Source organism: Crocuta crocuta, unplaced genomic scaffold (genome assembly GCF_008692635.1).
Source record: "Crocuta crocuta isolate KB4526 unplaced genomic scaffold, BGI_CrCroc_1.0 scaffold16, whole genome shotgun sequence".
NCBI classification, from domain to species: domain Eukaryota; kingdom Metazoa; phylum Chordata; class Mammalia; order Carnivora; family Hyaenidae; genus Crocuta; species Crocuta crocuta.
In genome coordinates, this window is record NW_027531893.1 from 3,299,757 (window position 1) to 3,318,323 (window position 18,567).

The 18,567-nt window shown below is 36.7% G+C and overlaps 1 protein-coding gene across 1 annotated transcript in view; it reads left to right on the top strand.

Annotated features, from left to right (window-relative positions):
• TSPAN12 (tetraspanin 12) overlaps nucleotides 1–18,567 on the top strand; it is a 63,702-nt gene that overhangs the window by 10,369 nt on the left and 34,766 nt on the right. Inside the window, exons 3-4 of the mRNA XM_077773248.1 lie at nucleotides 2,698–2,780; nucleotides 3,999–4,134. Of these exons, the coding sequence (XP_077629374.1) occupies nucleotides 2,698–2,780; nucleotides 3,999–4,134 (219 nt within the window). The remainder of the gene's footprint in view (nucleotides 1–2,697; nucleotides 2,781–3,998; nucleotides 4,135–18,567) is intronic.

Consider the following 18,567-nt stretch of genomic DNA (forward strand, 5'->3'; position numbering starts at 1 on the left):
TAGTTAAGACATTCAGACTTAGTCTTATCCCTCTCCTTTTAAAAAAAGATCCCTACATGCTGTGTGGGCTAGTCTCCTCACTGTGGAAATCGACACATTCATTTTTTTAATGTTTATTTATTTATTTTTGAGAGAGAGAGAGAGAGAGCACGCACGTGAGTCGAGTGCACAACATGCACACATGCACCGGTGAGGAGGGGACACACACAGAGAGAGACAGAGACAGAGAATCTGAAGCAGGCTCAGAGCTGTCAGCACAGAGCCTGACACGGGGCTAGACCTTGAGAATCGTGAGATCATGACCTGAGCCAGTTGGATGCTGAACCGACTGAGCCAGCTGGGTGCCTCGATATGTTCATTTCTAAACTCGGAAGAAGTTACTGACTAAGCCTAAACCTCCAAAGACCAATGGCCTGGATTTGAATCTCAGTTTTGGCACTTAGAAGCTGTAGGACGTTGAACAGATTACTTCATTTTTCTGTTCTTCATGATATGCTTTGTAGTCTGTAATTATCTACTTTACTGTTAACTCTTCGTGTCCCACAAGCAGCTTCACAAAGGCTGGGATCTCGCATCTCTTACTCACTGTGGGGTCTCTAAATCTAGCACAGACAGTGTGAGGCAGATTAACAGGTGTTGAGTCAGAATTTGCCACTGAATGAAAAATGAGCAAATTCACTACCTGATTTTCCAAGCAGGTAGCCATACTTCCCTGTACAAGAGGTCATAGAACTCTACATATTCTGTTTGCTTTGGAGCCTTTATCCAGAAAGCATTTGCATGGCCACTGCTTGACTCAGTCAGTACAGACTCATTCTTGTCTTGTACATTCATTATTTAATGAATTTAAAGCTAAATCTATAATGCATAATGGTAATTGATGTTCATTAATATGCCAGAAATTATTAAAAATCAAACTAAGTCAAATTTCGCTATATTGTGCTTAAAAATATAACTCTACCCTTTAGAAAATATTTCCATCTAAATAGGAGAGGGTTAGGGGTTACCTTCAACTTTTCAAAAAGTTGAAAATTTTTCCCAGGAAGACTCATTTTGAACATGTTCTTTATAGCTGTTTAAATAAAACTATGGGCAATTTAAAACATATACAAAAGTGGGAAACACCGTATAATTAATTCTTAATCACCTATTATCCAATTGTCAACATAACCTCCACTTCCCAACTAAATCTTATGCATCATGATTATTTATTTAACCATTCAGCATGTATCTCTAAAAGATAGGGATCCTTTAAAAAATCTTCATACCACTGTCGTATCTAAAACAATAATTTCTTAATATTTTGAAATATCCAGTCATGTGAAAATATCCCCAGTCATCTCATAAATGTCTTTCTGTGATTGTTTTGTTTGAATCAGGATCAGGTCAACATATTGCTTTGGGGAATCTCTTAAATTTCTTTTAATTTATAGTAATTTCTCTTTTCTTCTTTCTTTTCCACTTGGCCAGTTTTTTTAATTGAAGCAATCAGACCATTTGTCCTGTGAAATTTCTCATATTCTCGATTTTGCTGATTGCATCCCCGTAGTGGCATTTAACAAGTTTAAATATATTCCCTGTATTTCCTATAAACCAATAAATAGAGCTGGAGGCTTGATTAGATTCAGGTTGACTTGTTGGTAAAAAATACTTCATCTCTGCGTACTTCTGATTGTATCTTGTTCGGGGGACATTGTGTCTTCTTTGTGACATTAAAACTAAGGAGTGGGGTCTGGTATTTTTTACTTCCACCTTATCTCTCCTTTCTAGAAATTAGCCTTTCGCGTTACAAAGTTCACAGTCCTGACTACATATTAGAACATCTGTGGAACCTTACACATTTCTCATGCCTCTGCCCCACTTTAAAGAATTTGTCCGGGATGGTTCTGGGCTCAGTAAATTTTTTAAGAGTCTTAAGTGATGTCGGCGTACAAATACAACTGAGAACCACTGTCCTGATAATTTGGGCAGTCACTGAGGATCTTTGCCTAGAGATCCATTATTTCAGAGGGTGTGGTTAAATAGTGATGCTCTATTATGCTTTATGCATGTATTAGCAGAAATTCTTCTATAAAACTTTCATGAAGTCTTCAGTTCTTTCTTTTGTATAAGAAAGGTAGGATAAATATTGGATTCCTACAAGTTTTCTGAATAATGAGTATCCACCATCCTACAAAGGTGACGAGGGAGTTTTAATTATTATATGAATTCATAGATTTTAGCATGTGATATTTCAAAGCATTGCATTTATTATTATTATTATTATTTTGATGCTCAAATTGTTGACCTTTAGCCAATGGAAGCCCTTTCAAGTTCCCTTCTGTGACTTTCTTGGCAATATCAGTCGTATGGATTTCATTGCCTCCTTGCTACTGCAGATGATGTGTTTTAGGCTTATCTTGTACATCTGATCACTTAGTCATTCTGTGGCCTCTTCATCTTGTTCAATTCCTGCCTTGAACCTGGAATCAACCATGTAATAGCTTTGCTATCTGTGGCCTATTTGGTGACCTTCTATTTAGGGGCTATGGCATGATTACAAAATGAAGGGGCAGATATTTATCATAATAGTAAATTTCTAGATGGTAATTGGGGAAAAAGCACAATGGTTATATAACAAAAAAAAATCCTTAATTTTTAAAATGATTAATCCTGCAGAGAATGTTGGTAACCAATTTGTATTTTTTTTCTTTCCAGTTAATGTCTATCAGTGTGTTGGCAGTTTCCGCTTGGATGAGGGACTACCTAAATAATGTTCTGACTTTAACTGCAGAAACAAGGTAAGCTTTATAATTAATGATTGATTTCTTTCATCAGGTTTTCTTAGACCCAAGTTGCTAAGTAACTTTGCCCTTAGCTGTTTAGACGGTAGTGCTCTTCCACAATCAATAACCTTTGTTACAGACACTTGAATCTTCTAGCATTGTCATTAAAGTATGCCACATATCCTAGAGAACACCTCTGGGTATGCTAACACCAGTTGCCTGTCCTCTGGACAGTGAGTCAGCCGTGTCACATTTGTGCGAAAAGGACAGTATAACTACTTTTCTATAAGAAAATTACTACCAACACCTTCTTACTTTCATATCCCTCAGCTACGGAAAACCAAACTCAGCATTCCCATTTTCTTCTAAAATTTCAAAAGGGTGATCCACTAACATCACCAAAGGCAAGTTACTTAACTTCTCCCAGCTTCCATTTCTTCATGTCTGAATGGGAACTGTCACATATACCAATCTGAAATATCAGAACGATTAACTGAGATACATTTTGTAAAGCCCTAAACAAAGTAGAGCTTAGTAAACAGTAATGGCTAATTTTTTGTTATTATTATTACTCTTACTAGTATGGTTCTTGTTAATGATTTTTTTCATAGAAAAAAGTTTTCTAGTAAAAATCATCTTCCTCCCTCTTTCTTTTAATATAGACTAATTTCTTTTTACTTAACCGTGTTTCACATTTTGGTGAAAGATTACTTGCCGGGCAGAGAGAGTATTGCACGCGAAATCCCAGATCAGGGGAGGAGGGAGATTCTTCTCAGCAAGGAAGCGGCAGTGGGGCAGTGTGGTTTCCTTAGGCTACAGCTTCAGAGCTGATAGTAGATTGACTTCTTATTGGGGACTCCTATCATTTATTTTTTTTTAAAGGAGGCTTCATGCCCACTGTAGAGCCCAGTGTGAGACTTGAACTCACTACCCTAAGATCAAGACCTGAGATGCTTAATTGACTGAGCCATATCTTATAATGTACTTTAAATGAGTGAAGGTAGAAGTGCTACCACTTGTATAAAAAAAACCTAAGCAAAACATACAAAAATAAGACAATCAATCAAGTCAGTGATAGTGCAGTGATTTTGAAAATAGCACTACAGTCATCAGCTTTGAGGCATGATGATTTAAAAGATTATTAACACGAATCTCAGTTGTGTCTTGTACTATGTCTTGGGTGCATTTTGGTTCTATTTTATGTATAACATGACATTATTGTTCTTCTTTCAGGGTAGAGGAGGCTGTCATCTTGACTTATTTTCCTGTGGTTCATCCAGTCATGATTGCTGTTTGCTGTTTCCTTATCATTGTGGGGATGTTAGGATACTGTGGAACAGTGAAAAGAAATCTGTTACTTCTTGCATGGGTATGGTGTTTATATCTTCTCTTTGTTATGGGTAAAATGACCAACCAGGACTATTATTTTTTTATCAGTGCACAAGATTACGTGCTTAGGGAACCGTGATAGCAGTACTCTAATCTGTGGTAATTGTTCAACATCCTGTGAGAAGGGAAGCGTTCTTTCCATGAGAGATGATTTCAGCACAAGTATTTGTTGTACTCAAATGATGAGGTATGGAAATATGTATGCTATTTAATTATTTCACTCAGGCTATGTATTGACATTTTCATTTGAAAGAATGAGGTTTTTTTTCTTGTGTCATGAGCCTTATTACTACCCAAACAGGCTCCTTAGGACTAGAATGAGGAAGACATAACAGAACTCTATTTCTCTCTCTCTCTCTCTTCCTTAAAAAAAACAAACATAAAAACCTATATGGAAATTCAGGTGATGAAGTAGCAGACGGATATTAAAATCCCAGCACTGCCTTTACAGAGGTTAGTGGATAGAGTGAGTCTTGGTTTCCATAATCTCTGTGGCTTTTGTTTTGTGTTGTTTGTTTTGTTTTGTTTTGATTCTGAAAGAGTTGGACTAGATGGCTTCTCAGATTCCCTTCAGCATATAAAATCTATGATTCTAAAATCTGTAATCAGGCTTAGACAACTCTCTTTTAACATTAAAAATTTGAGTCAGTTTAAACTATAGCATATACATATATATATACATACATCTTTTTTTTTTTTTTTTTTTGAAGCAATAACACATTGCTTGTTAGTGGCATCAGGTAGTGAGGCTGCTAACATGGAATTGCAGACATCTCAGATTCTGGAAGAATTAATTCAGTGGATATATGCCTTTCTTTGCAGTAGAACTCAGTGCTAACCGTGCATTAATTTCTTGTAGGGAACTTTCAAAAAACATTTTAATGGTGTGCTGATATGCTGGATATCTGAGCGGAAAAAAGTCCTGATTTGTAGCATTTGAAGATGTCCGTGGGGTAAATACTTGCAGCATGGTTGATTTCAGGCTACCAAAGTGGTATCACTGAATGCAGAGTTGGGGAGAGATGAGCACAAATTGGCTCTCAGGAGTCCGCTCCCGCACACCAGTGCTTGACTGGATCCCATCCCAAGCCAATTAAAACAGAATCTTAGTGGGAAGCTGAACTAAAGCTTTGAATTTCACAGGAACAACCTGTGTTAATGTATTAGTTGGCTTCTTGGAGGATAACTGTTGGCTTCATGGATTCTTCGGGTCCTTGATTGGAAAACTGAAAATGCTGCAGAAAATAAACTACACTCAGAGAAGGGAAACATGCCCATTACTTTACTTGTCTCCCCTTTGGTATACAGTGAGGAGAATGGCAAAAGGGTTTGGAATCTTAATTTGCCAATTAAGACATTTGGACAATAATTTAAACATAACCTCAAGGGCTTACTTTACATGACACTCATATTTTAAAGGATGAAGAAGGTATTTTGAACTTAAAAAAAATCACCAGGATTCGTTTTTAAAACCACAATTTTAGAATAATGTCCCATTTACACAACAATTTAAGAATGACTAGTCTTCCCCCTGTCTCCACCACTCTGGGCGGTTCCTGGATTGTGTGTTTGGGTAGGGTGGGATAGCATATTTCCTGGAAGCTCAAAGACTTTTAGGAACCCATTTTGAAGACCATGTATGCATTCCATTAGGCTGTTTGAAGGCCCGTAAAGCAAGTTGACAAAGAACCGAGTAGTTTGGTCTCTACTTGAGGCAGGATGAATCACAGAGAATTGTGATGAGAGGCTGGAAAGAACCTTATGATGCAAAGGTGACATGGAGGACTGAAATCATAATAATAACAAAGATGATGATGATAAAGTAGTTAACATTTCTCAGGTGCTTCCAGATGTTGTAGAGGTTTACATGAATTTTTTTACACAAAGAGTTTTATATGAATTCATCAATTTTGTCTCCACAATTCTAATGAGATAGATACTGTTAATTCCATAATATGGATGAGGACATGAGGCACAGATTGGCTGATTGTCTGGGTTTGCATAGCTAGTAAATGGAGAATCTGTTGTACTCAGGCCATGGCCGTCCAGTACGACATATCTGTAACAACTTCACTATGTTACGCTGCCGTCTTTTCCTAAGTGCTTATAAACGTTTCTAACATTCTATAAAGTATTTTCCCTATGATCTTTCATTTCTTCAACCTGACAACAAATATCTAAGGTAAATAATTATATATGAGGTTCAGAAAGTTTCAGTAATATGTCCAAAGCCACTCAACAATTATGGGTGGTGCTTTGATCCAAACCTCAGTGTTTCTAACTGTCAAGCCCAGTCTCATTGGGCCTTTACTGATGTCTCTAGTAGCTGCTTCTCAACCTTTGAAGCCTGGCACATTTACCGTATTATAAATTTCCTTTTTTTGTAACCAGCCCAAACTACCAGACTACAAACAACTTGGTAATATGAACTGTTCACTTTGCCTATAGCTTTAGTAAATGTTTATAAAATTGCATACTGGGTGGGACATTAGGACAGTGCGAGTAGGAGCCGATAGCCACTCAGAGGGAAGATGGAGCCAGGCAGGCAGTGAGGCGCGTGAGATTTCAAAGGAGGAATCTGACCCACGAGTTCCAGTGACGATGCTGGAATTGAATCGAAGCAGGTCTTCATTTTGGGGCAGCAAATAAACTGCCATCTTCACCACCCTGTCTTTGGATGTTATTTGGACATCTGGTTGATTCCAAGCAGGTTTATTACTTGAATTTATATTGTGAAATTGTTAAAACCCCATATAAAGAATGATCATGTTTAAAAATTAATAATAGGGGTGCCCGGCGGGCTCTGTCAGTTAAGCATCTGACTTCGGCTCAGGTCATGATCTCGCAGTTTGTGAGTTCAAGCCCCTCATCAGGTTCTGTGCTGACAGCTAGCTCAGAGCCTGGAGCCTCCTTCAGATTCTGTGTCTCCCCCTCTCTCTGCCCCTCCCATGCTCATGCTCGGTCTCTCAATAATAAATAAAAATGTTAAAAATTTTTTTTAAATAATAAAATAAAAAAGAAGGAGCCTAGTGGATAGGGTTCCACTACAAGGGGAATGGCTTCTTAAAGGAGGGAAGAGGCACTAATGCAAAATAGGACAGGATGTTATTAGGTCTTTAGCAAATATTTGCAAGACAACTCTCATGTTTTCTTTACTTTGTGCCCTTTAGCCTTTTATCCTAATTAATATCTTAAGAAGTCCAGTACATTCAATCCAACTCATTCATTTCCCTTTATTCAAAATCTTGTTTCACTTTTAAGAACTGTAAATGAGATTAGTAGGAAGAAGCTTTTTGTTTTTATTTATTTATTTAAGACAACCAGTATCTCTGAGAGCTGTCATTTTTTTTCAATGAATGATTAAAAAAAAAAAAGGAGCTGGCTACTGGGCTAAGGTGCTGTTGAGCAAAAGTCAGAATGCCGTTATTTATCAGACTGATCAAGAAAAAATGGGAGACTCTCAAAACAGGTCTTTGTAACCAACCTGCCCTCTGCTTACACCACCCCCCTAAAATACCAAAAACTAGACAGCCTAAGAGGCCACCCATAGGAAACATTTTGGTGAATTTTGGACATGAATTTTACTGATCTGTTGAGTTATAGATGCAAGTTGTTAAAGTACCCTAATTTAAAATTCTTATGTAAAGTACAAGATAAGCAATTAAATTTGGATTTCAGATAAGCAACAAGTAATCTTTTAGTATAAGTATGTCTCATGCAATATTTAGGATATACATCTACAAAACATTATTCATGTTTATTTGAAACTCAGATTTAAATGAGCATCCAGTAATTTTGTTTGCTAAGTCTGGCAACCCTACTCTAACTAGATTTATTCTTAACACATGTGAAATTGTCATAGAACAGAAACTTTTATATATTTATAACAATATATTTTGTTTATTTACAAAAGTAATTAAATTCAAATTATTTTAGGAAAACAAACCAAAAATGACTAGGAAAATAAACTTGCACATGCCATGACTTTCAAAGTGATTTTAGTAATAGAAATTCCTTCTCTTTTGTAAAAAGGAATTGAAGCTACATGGAAATTGGTTTTAAGCCTTAGATGGTTACTCCCAAGGCTTTTAGTAGTAGACTAAATGAAATTCATTTGTTATTGCAGTTCTATCTTGCTATTAACACAGGCAGTAGGAAAGTGGTGCCCGCTCAGGGGAATGTAAACAGATTGAGCGAACATGTTTACAATATCGACAACAGCTGAATGTCACCATCAGGAGATCATCACTTGTCAGAGCATGATGCTAATATACATCCAACCGCCAGCAAACCACTAGTCAAGCACTGGTCAGAACTGAAGTTGGATGCACCTCACAAGTTCAAGACCAAGTACCTTGTGTTTCAAAGGGAAGGTTTTCTTTTATTTTTTCCATTTTTATTACTCCAGAGAATTTGCATATAGCTAGTGATTATATGAAAGTGCTTATAAAGCTTTCTTAAAATATACAGTGATTGAGCCAGATTTGAAATTCTTTTCTTAATGGAAATCACGTAACTTTTTAATAGCCATGAGGAAATTAACCATCCTCGGGTTTTTTTGTTGGTTGAAATCATAATGCAAAACCGGAATATCTTAAATGGTAATTTTCCACAGACTCTCTGTTTAAGACCTTCTTTCAAGCAGTTATAAATTTTATAATTATATAGCTAGTCATAAGCCATTAAGTTAAAATTAAGCTATTGAGTTAAATATCTTTATTATTTTCTGTTTATGATTTTGGTTGGTAGCCTAGCAACTGTGGTTCTCAGTTAAGGTCTATCATATTATTGACCACATATTCAGCATCTGTCTAGTGTTTTACTTTGTTTTCTTAGGAAAAAAGCAACTTTATGTGGTTTGATTCATTGTACACATGAAGGAAGGATGGGTGAAAAAAGATACAGAGCTGCTTGGCTCAGTCGGTTAAGTGTCCGACTTCAGCTCAGGTCATGATCCTGAGGTCTGTGACTTTGAGCCCTACATCAGGCTCTGTGCTGGCAGCTCAGACCCTGGAGCCTGCTTCAGATCCTGTGTCTCCTTTCTCTGCCCCTCCCCTACTCGTGTTCTCTCTCTCACTCTTTCTCTCTCTTTCTCTCTCGCTATCTTTCTCTCTCAAAAATAAATAAACAGTAAAAAAAAAAAAAAAGCTACAGAGCTGCTAGTTGCCATCATTAGCATTCAAATAGAGTCCTATCTTGCTCAGGCCCATGCAGGGCTCACTCACTACACCACACCACTCTTACAATACATTAATTCATTACTGGCATCATTTCTCTAAGATTTAAATATGCTTCATTTATAATTCCAAGGCAGTCACTTAGCCTTTAAAAATATAATCTTTTAATGTCCTTATCATAAAAGTTCTGCCATAGTTTTCTTTTATCACAGAATCCAACCATTTCTCCTTTCCTTTCTCCCTTCTTTCCTTCCCATTTCCCGTTTCTTTCCTTTTCCCCTCTTTAGACAGGTGTCTTCTGACCAGTGTGTGGTAGACACTTGAGATACAAAGATGAAAGGGGGGGAGGGTAATAGAAAGAAAATAGCAAAGCAAAATACAATATTAAAGTTAGAGGTAAGTAAGTGTGGGAACACAGAATAAGGAGCGATTGGAGACTTTTGGCAGGTTTCAAAGGAGGTTCTTTATTTGAGCTATTGAAAGGATATTGAATGTGTCAGGTTTTCGGTGGAGAAGGGGAGGGGGCTTTAGAACAATGTGAAGAGTGTGCAAAGACACAGAGGAGTGAAGGAACATGGCAAGTTTATGCAAAACTTAGAAGTTTTGTGTGGCTGTAGTGTTAGTGCACTGAGAAAAACACATGAGGTAATCCAGTTGTGAAGGTCTTTGTAGGAGAGTCTCATGTCCCTTGGGCTATGAAGAGCCAATGGATTTTTGTAGCACTTGGGGCTGGAGGCGCTGGGAAGTCCTGTTAGTGATTACACAGTAGTCTTCAAAGCGATGGCTGGGGTCTGAACTAAGACTTTGGGGACTGGATGGAAGGTGGATGAATTCAGGAGACCTTGCTGAAATTGAATTATGAATAAAGAATTGTACATGATAGTAATATTTGTATTACTTGACATCAGGAAATGAGGTATTACTCTACATTGATGTACTTTTCATATGATCAAAACACATCTCTGCAATACTGGCATATTATTTTGACCTTTCAACTAGAGCTCTTTAAAAGCTATAGTTTTCAAACTAAGTTGTTAAACTCACAAAGAGTCTCAGGTCTTGAGAAGAAACTGAAGATGATGTAGGCATTTCTGGATTCAGAGGCTCAGTACAACTTGCTTTCGTATCCACAAAAGCCCAGCACAGAGTTCCGTGACCTCTTCAGTGTCTTAAGTGATATTGGTTTGACTGCTTCTAATTATGCCCCAGAAGAGTACATAAGCAGATGTCTTCAAATGTAAATGTGTCCAAGACAGGGGCCAGGGACAATTGTGTGATATTCATGCCTTTAGTGTTGGGTCTTTGTGACAGGATTTTGAGTGCTCGTTGGACTTTCTGCTTACATTGGGGTTTGAAGTGTGAATAGTTCAAGTTTTTATATTTCTGACCTTTGCATAATTTAAGTGTCCTCTGTCATAGTAAACATTTTAAACTTTGTTGTCTATTGTTTGCTAATATATACATTTGAGATAGCTTTGGTTAAATATTAGCCACATAAATCTATATCCATTAATTTGGTGAACGCCTTTAGTCTGTGCAGTGTTTAAAGCCAGGTATTTCTCTGGCAGAACATGCTATTCTATTGAAAGGTCCGTTCTAGCTGTGAATGCCTGTTGCCGGTGCGGCAAATGCTCCCTTGAGGTGAATTCAGCAATTGTGCTATGGTTTTGCTTTGTCCTCTGCTTCCACATTGTCAGTCTGTTGGCTTCCTTTGGCAAATGCTAAACAGTAGGCATTCATTTGAAATCGTATAGCTGTACGACTGACTCAGGAAGGGGTGTCCCTCGAAGTAGAGTTCAAACAAGAGGGCAAATGACACATGTAAAAGATGAGAGAATTAAGTCATTTCAGCTCCTGAGGAAAATAGCTTTCAGATAAACTTTTTAGAAAAATGATGGTTAATATTTACTTTATATGCAGTGTCTCATGAAGTTAATAATGCAATAATAGCTTATAAATTAGTTTTTTCCATGAAATTTCATAAATTTGAAACACTTTGTGATCCATAGAATCCTCTCTTTTTTCAGATAAAGGGTGATAACGGGTCCTGGTTATGGGCTCAGATTAAGATGAATCTTCTCAGCTCACATGACAAACACTCATTTAAATTTTATTTGAAATGTGTAAGTACTGTTGTATCACTCAGTATTTCTGTTGCGCAATATATCTGAGTCATTCTAAAATAAGTGGTTACCCCTGAATTTTCTTTAGATTACTGTTCTTTTAGTTTTAAAACTTTAACATTTTGAAACTACATATTTCCTCACAATGATCACAGCTATTAAACATTTTAGAAATATCATCCTTAAGAAGAAAGTATTTATGAAATGATACTTGCCAATGTAACAGTTATTTTTCACTAAGTAAAAATATGATTTTTTTCAGTGTCTTTTCTAGGAAACAAACATTTAAAATATTTTCAGATTTCAGGTTCTTCACAGGGTTTACAAACGGAGTTGAAGGCATGGGCTGAACTTTTAGTGAGGCCATGAGACATTTGCCTTTTATAATTAAAATATTTTAATTCTGTAAGTTTTCTCTTTGTGTTACTAAAGTGCTTTTTAAAAGAGCTCTAAGGCTCATATATGGAAACCAACTTGACAATAAACTATTTCTAAATAAAATAAAATAATGATCTTTGTAAAAGAAAAAAAAAGAGCTCTAAGGAACAATAGCCTTGTTCTGCTGAGACCATTTAATACAGGACGGGAAATGGTGCTGGAGCTGAAGGGCAGGCAGAGGTGGGAGGTGGCTTACAGAAAGGTCCTGGCTCCGGGAGAAGGTACTCTGGGGGACCGGAAAGGCTGGTGGATAGAGCAATTGTAGTAAAACATTTGGAAGCTCCTGGTGTATGTGCAGAAGGGCATGTGTCATCATATGGTAAATGTGGGCCAGATATGCAGGGCAGACAGGTGGCCTTGCCTTGTGAGCTTTAGCCACATGATGAAGAGTCTTGAATGTTATGTGTACCTACTTTGCAGTTGAAAGTTCTCTGAGCCCAAGAGTCATGTGATCTACCTTTTGCCACCTAACGCCGGTAGCAGTGTCCTTTCTTGCATGCTTCTGGGCTTTCTGCTCATTTACCCTGGAGAAAATACCTACCTAGTTTTGCCACTATGGGATAAGGGAGCTCACATTTTTAAATGATGAGCCTTTTATAATGATACAAGAGAGAATGGCAGAAAATTGTATCCTAACAATGTGCCTTTACCGATGAAGAAATAAAGGTACTCAGGTGGGGAAGTTTAATATCTTAGAATTTTCTTTTCAGATGTATATTATAAAGAAAAATTCCGTGAATCTGGATGTATTTAGTTCAGGTGTCATAGCAAAAATATGTTTATCAGGTTAAAATAGGCACTAGGAAACTGGGTGCGGGGCTAAGGTTCCCTTAGGGAGACAAGCCAGGTTCAAGGACTCTTGTGGAAAGGTGAGAACAGTAGTTCTTTGAAGTGCTACAGCAATTTTCCAGCCTGGGGAGGGTGGGGGAACAGTTCCATAAATAACTGACTGGTGTCAGAGGATTGTCGTAGAACTGCTTAACTTGTTTGAGAATAAACTTTTCAAGCGTGTTAGAAGCATTTCCCTGTAGATAATGGATATACTCCATTCAAATGATTGTTGGTCTGTTGTTAAAAGCAGGTCTTGGAGGATCTCTACTTTTCAACACTGGTACAGCTCAAATATTTGTTGTGATAAGGGTGCATTTCTTTAAAATAGTTCTGTAATTCATGCTATTTAATTTACACGATACCTTCTATCAAGGAGGCTGAATTATTGATGTTTGAACAACTTTGGTGAGAATTTAATGATGTTATCGTTATTCACACATGATTTTCTCTCCCTGAACATTAAGCATGACTCTGAATTTAGTTATGTTCACATACTTTCTTCTTTTAAGGAAGAAGGTATATTTTTGACTTAGGAAAAATGTGTTTTTGCTTGAATAGATTTATCAAAACAAGAAAAAAAAAGAATCAACCTCTAGTCTTACAATAAATGTTGTATGCGTAGCTTTGTACAATTAAAGGAAACATTTTATTTTAATATTCTTTTTAGGAAATAGGGTTTGTGGTGTTCTGGAGAATATACAAAAATAGGTTAAAGTGCATATCTTGTCTGAAAATAAACGTCAAATAATTAAAAGAATGTGATTTATAAGATGATAACTTTCACAGATACAGAGTTACAAATAGGTTCAAAAGTTACTGACTGGTATTAGAGGATAAATTCTCTTCCTGCCCAATAAAACATCATCTTTTAAATTTTTCCTATTTCTTAACCTGTAAAAGATGTTTTCATAAAAGTGCCTGTAATAATGAACTCCTGCCTCTCACATGTTTAGGAGGGATCTGACCACATTTGAATGGGTCTGAGTGAGAAGCACAATCTGGATGGGAATCAAATCTGGCATTATTTTGGATATTGTTGCTTAGAATATTTCTCAAGCTCCTTCCTGTTTGCACTTTCCGCCCAGGGTCTGGGGGTGGGAACCCCTGTCTCAAATTCTGAGGAAGGGCCCAATTATATGTAAAGATAGCCTCTTCAGAGACCAGTAACACCCCGTAAATCTTTGGAGAGATAGGCCTGAGCAGGCAGACTTTAGCTGACCTGGCTTACAAAGCAACAGAAGCTATATATGTGGTAACCTGTCTAGCGTGTCTAGCTGCTTTATTGCCTCACCCTTAATGCTTTACTTCTCATGATATAGATCATTGACCCTGAGAACTCATAGCCCCTGGCCAAGTCCCTCAGATTCTGCTGTAACCCATTTCTCAAATAGTTTGAACAGCTCGTGAAGCAAACACGTACTAATTTGAACTTCACCAACATCCTTGATAAAGAAATTAGCTCAGCAATTACCGGACAAATAAAATTAAAAGGGAGCGTAAATTATGATGTGCTATTAGAATATTCTGTATTTATTCACACATAAGCATGAAGAAAGGACCATGTCGTTCCTATAGTTTCTTACTTTACCCTGAATTTCTGTATGGGCTCAGGAGTTACAAGATTGGGTTTCTTCAAAAATTGGTTTATAGTTCTGGCTTTTCCCTAAATTAGGCTGATCTCATTCCATTTGTGATTCTTAAAAGAAAGGATGTTTAATGTTGCCTTTGCTTTGAATAATTTGTAAAGAGACATAAAACATGGTGAATAATTGGCCGTCAGAAAGTACCAAGCCTATGACATCGTTTTGAGACCCGGCTAACACAGCAGCTTTGTGTGGGTGTATATTTTAAGCAGCAAGTACTCTTGGACTGTTAGTAGCTTAGTCCCAGTGGATTCTTAACAAAATGTCGGCCGTTCCATTATCTTGTATAAATATTTGGCACTGGAATTCTCTTATTTACTAACTATAGGTAATATAATATTTTTAAACCTCCAATCACCAGGAAAGGAAAAATAAACAACTGACATAGAGATACTTAGCACTGAAAGCTTGCAGAGTTTAGTATTTGACAGGGTAGAGACTGGAGTTTATCATTTATCATTTCATGAATGCAGGCTTTTAATCAAACTTTTTGTTTATTAAAAGTGCTGGATATGTAACATGTAGATAGGAGTCCGAAGGCACCGTGTTTTAAAAATGTTAAAATGTCCAGTAAAGTATGTTATATTTTGAAATGGTTTTCATTTTCAGGGAGGTGAATCTCAGGTTGTACTAATTTTCCAAGATAAGCAAATCTGACTTTTATGGTTTTCAATATTTTGAATGCTTCTTATGATAAAACAGCCTGAGTTTTTAGTTATACATTTTTTTAGTTATAAATTAAGAGAGTAGCAGGTTAAAATAAATTTTACCTTGTTTATAATTCGTACTTTTCTCTCAGTGAAATATATTCTTACTGACAGTGTTCTGCGGTACTTGGCTGGTTATCTGCTCGCTTGCGCAGAGAAACTTATATGAAAGTGTTCAAGGAAAATATTACAATTTTGTTTTAACGTAAAAATTATTTTCCAATGGCATTTATATAGAACAACAGTTTGGAAAAGAAGTGCCTGGTTTATTTGTGGTAGGTTGGATATAGGGCCTTTTGTTTCCTTTAGATACTATATACCTCAGAGTCTTCTCTCTCTAAAGCTGGAAGGAATGAAGGTAGAAGTTTTGTAGTGATAGAATATATTTTCTATAAGACGCTCTTAATATTCAAAAATATTTTTTCCTCTGTTTCTCAACTGATTATAAAATTTAATACTCCCAGGAGCGCCTGGGTGGCTCAGTTGGTTGAGCGCCGACTTTGGCTCAGGTCATGGTGTCACAGTTTGTGGGTTTGCGCCCCTTGTCAGGCTCTGTGCTGACAGCTCGGAGGCTGGAGCTGCTTTGGGTTCTGTGTCTCCCTCTCTCTCTGCCCCTCCCCCACTCATGCTCTGTCTCTCAAAAAAATAAACGTTAGAATAAAATAAAATAAAATTTAATACTCTCCAAATTTAAACACTCAATACATTGATTGTTTTTATGTTTTCATTAGACCGATAAAAGCTGGAAGTGAAAATTTAAACATTACTCTATTTTCCCAAAAGTGACAATTAGTTGACATTTTATACAAAAATAAATACTATTAGAAATTTTATTATTATTGATTATTAACAGTAAAGAATTAAAGGTGTAAAAAATCACTTTCATTTATTAGTGCTTTCATAAAAGTTCCATTTAATGAACAGTTAAGCACTCATTGGCTGCATGACACCAGACTTCATTATAAGATTGTAAAATGTGAGTAAGAATAAAAATTAATTTTACTGCTGGAAAGAAGCTGATCTGACTGACCTAATGAAAAGTTCAAAACATAAAAAGAAAAGATGGAATTTTTGATATAACTTGTCAAGGATTTTACATAGCAATTAAAACAGCATTTGTACCTTTAGCCATTGTAGATGGAAAGAAAAAGGACATTTCTTGCCATCTTTAAAATTTTGATATTATTGGCAGTCTTTTCTTTCCAACTAGGAAAGGTCAAAGATGGGAACATAAGGTTTGTAGGTCATTCCCCATCAGTTCAAAGATAAGAAAGGTTTTGTATAAACATGTGTGAACATGTCCTTGTGTGCATGTACGTCCAGAAGTTGCAGGTCTATAGATGGTGGATTGCGAGACACTGCTAACACCACCACCGCCATCCCTAATATACTACGTGCTATGTGCCAGCTAGTATTATGTGTAAATTCTCCCAACCACACCATGAGGTTGCACTATTGTTATCCTCATTTTACAGATGAGGACATTGAGACATAGAAAAGTGATTTGCCCAACTATTAAGTGGTAAAGCTGGGATCTGATCTAGGATGTTTGACTTCAAAACCTGAGCTCTGAGAAACTTCGTGTTCTAGTGCCTCTCACTTATGGATGAATGTGCCCACCTCCATTTTCCCTTTTTAAAAATAGAGATAATGATGCTTTTGTAATATTTTTTGAGGAGTAAGTTATATAGTTTAGCATTATATAATTATATGGCATATAATTATAATTATATAAATTATATAGCATGTAAATCTCTGGCACAGTAAATCATTTGTGCATGCATGTGTGTGTGTGTGTGTATGCATTCACATACGCATATTTACATAGTTATATTAGTATAGTTGATTGTTTACGCACATTTAATATACTTTTGCACACTTATAATGGTATATACTCACATTACTTGAGTATACAAAAGTATATATCTCTCTAGCAAGTTAACTAAAGCCAGATCCCTCTCATTGAATGAAATTTGTCCATTAAATAGAATTCTAAGCTTCATAATTTTTTGACTGAAATGGAATATCATGGAAAATAATCCAGCTCAAACTGACTTGAAAAGACTGTATGTGTGGTTTTATTGAGCAGTGTTGCAGGAGAGATCCGAATTGCCAAACAGGATCCAGTGATACAGAGAGACCCGGGGTTGGGTCTATAAATCACATTTAAGTATATCCTTTTGTATTTTGTTATAGCACTCCTATTTTAAGCTACTGAAGGTTCATTGAGCAAAAAGATGTCAGCACCTGAGCATGAAGTTTCCATTTGCCACCCACCCCCCCTTAGTTTCAGTAACCGTGAAGTATAATTGGACCACTTAAAATTTACAGCCTGTTTGAATAACATTTTCTATGTAAAACATAGATAATCTCATCTCCAACCTTCTTCTCTTTGGTGTCAAGGCTTTGGGCAGACTATTGTTTGTTTTAATTTTGCTTTTACTTTTATCATAGTGCTTCATGCACATAATTTACAGTTAATTTCATTTTCAAGGCCTTACTATGAGAAATAGTAGTCTTACACCATTTTCTACCCATAAGAGGCAGCCGCTTTCAATTTTGTTTTTGCAGATTCCCTTGGAATTTACTTCCCCATCTCTAAATCTCATTTATGTACATTCTCATTTTTAAAACATTTTTAGCTGTAAGTACTACCCATTGACTTCTTATGATGAAGAACTTTTTTTTTTAATGTTTTATTTATTTCTGAGAGAGAGAGAGACAGCGTGAGCAGGAGAGGGACAGAGAGAGAGAGACACACACAATCAGAAACAGGCTCCAGGCTCTGAGCTAGCTGTCAGCACAGAGCCCCACGCGGGGCTCGAACCCATGAACCATGAGATCATGACCTGAGCCGAAGTCAGACACTTAACCGACTGAGCCACCCAGGTGCCCCATGAAGAACTTATTAAAATGGACAACTCCGTTTCCTGCCCTCATGCCCCAACCTTTCATGCATACTTCCTATCACACCTCAACATGGACAAGTCGTAACTCCGGATAGATTAGGATTGCTTAGGATTATGACTATGTAAATACTATTCACAGCTAGGCCAGGAAAAGTACTGGGTTTAATTTTTCTTTCTGGAATAGTACTTTGTTTTCTTGGAATTAATAATTCTATTTTCTATGTATTTCTGTGTAACTCAACTCTAAACTCCCTCTGGTGTAACTGTTCTCTTTATATGTCCAAATATTTGGGGCATCCTGTCAATTTTTTAAAAAGAAATCTCTCTCAAAACATTCTAGACCTGCTCCAGTCTAGGTGCACTGTAGCTCTTGTCATCATGGACTATTCCTTTACTACCATTCTGGGATTTCCTTTGCCTCTTTCTTATCTTAGATCCCTTGTTTTTTGGAGCGCAAATCATTGTCTTTTTCTGTTTAGTCTCTCATTTTAGGAAGCACATCTTTCAGTCATTTGCTGAAGAAGCATATAGAGGAGATAAATTTTTTAAAGCCCGTATGGCTAAAATTGGGTTTATTTGCATTTT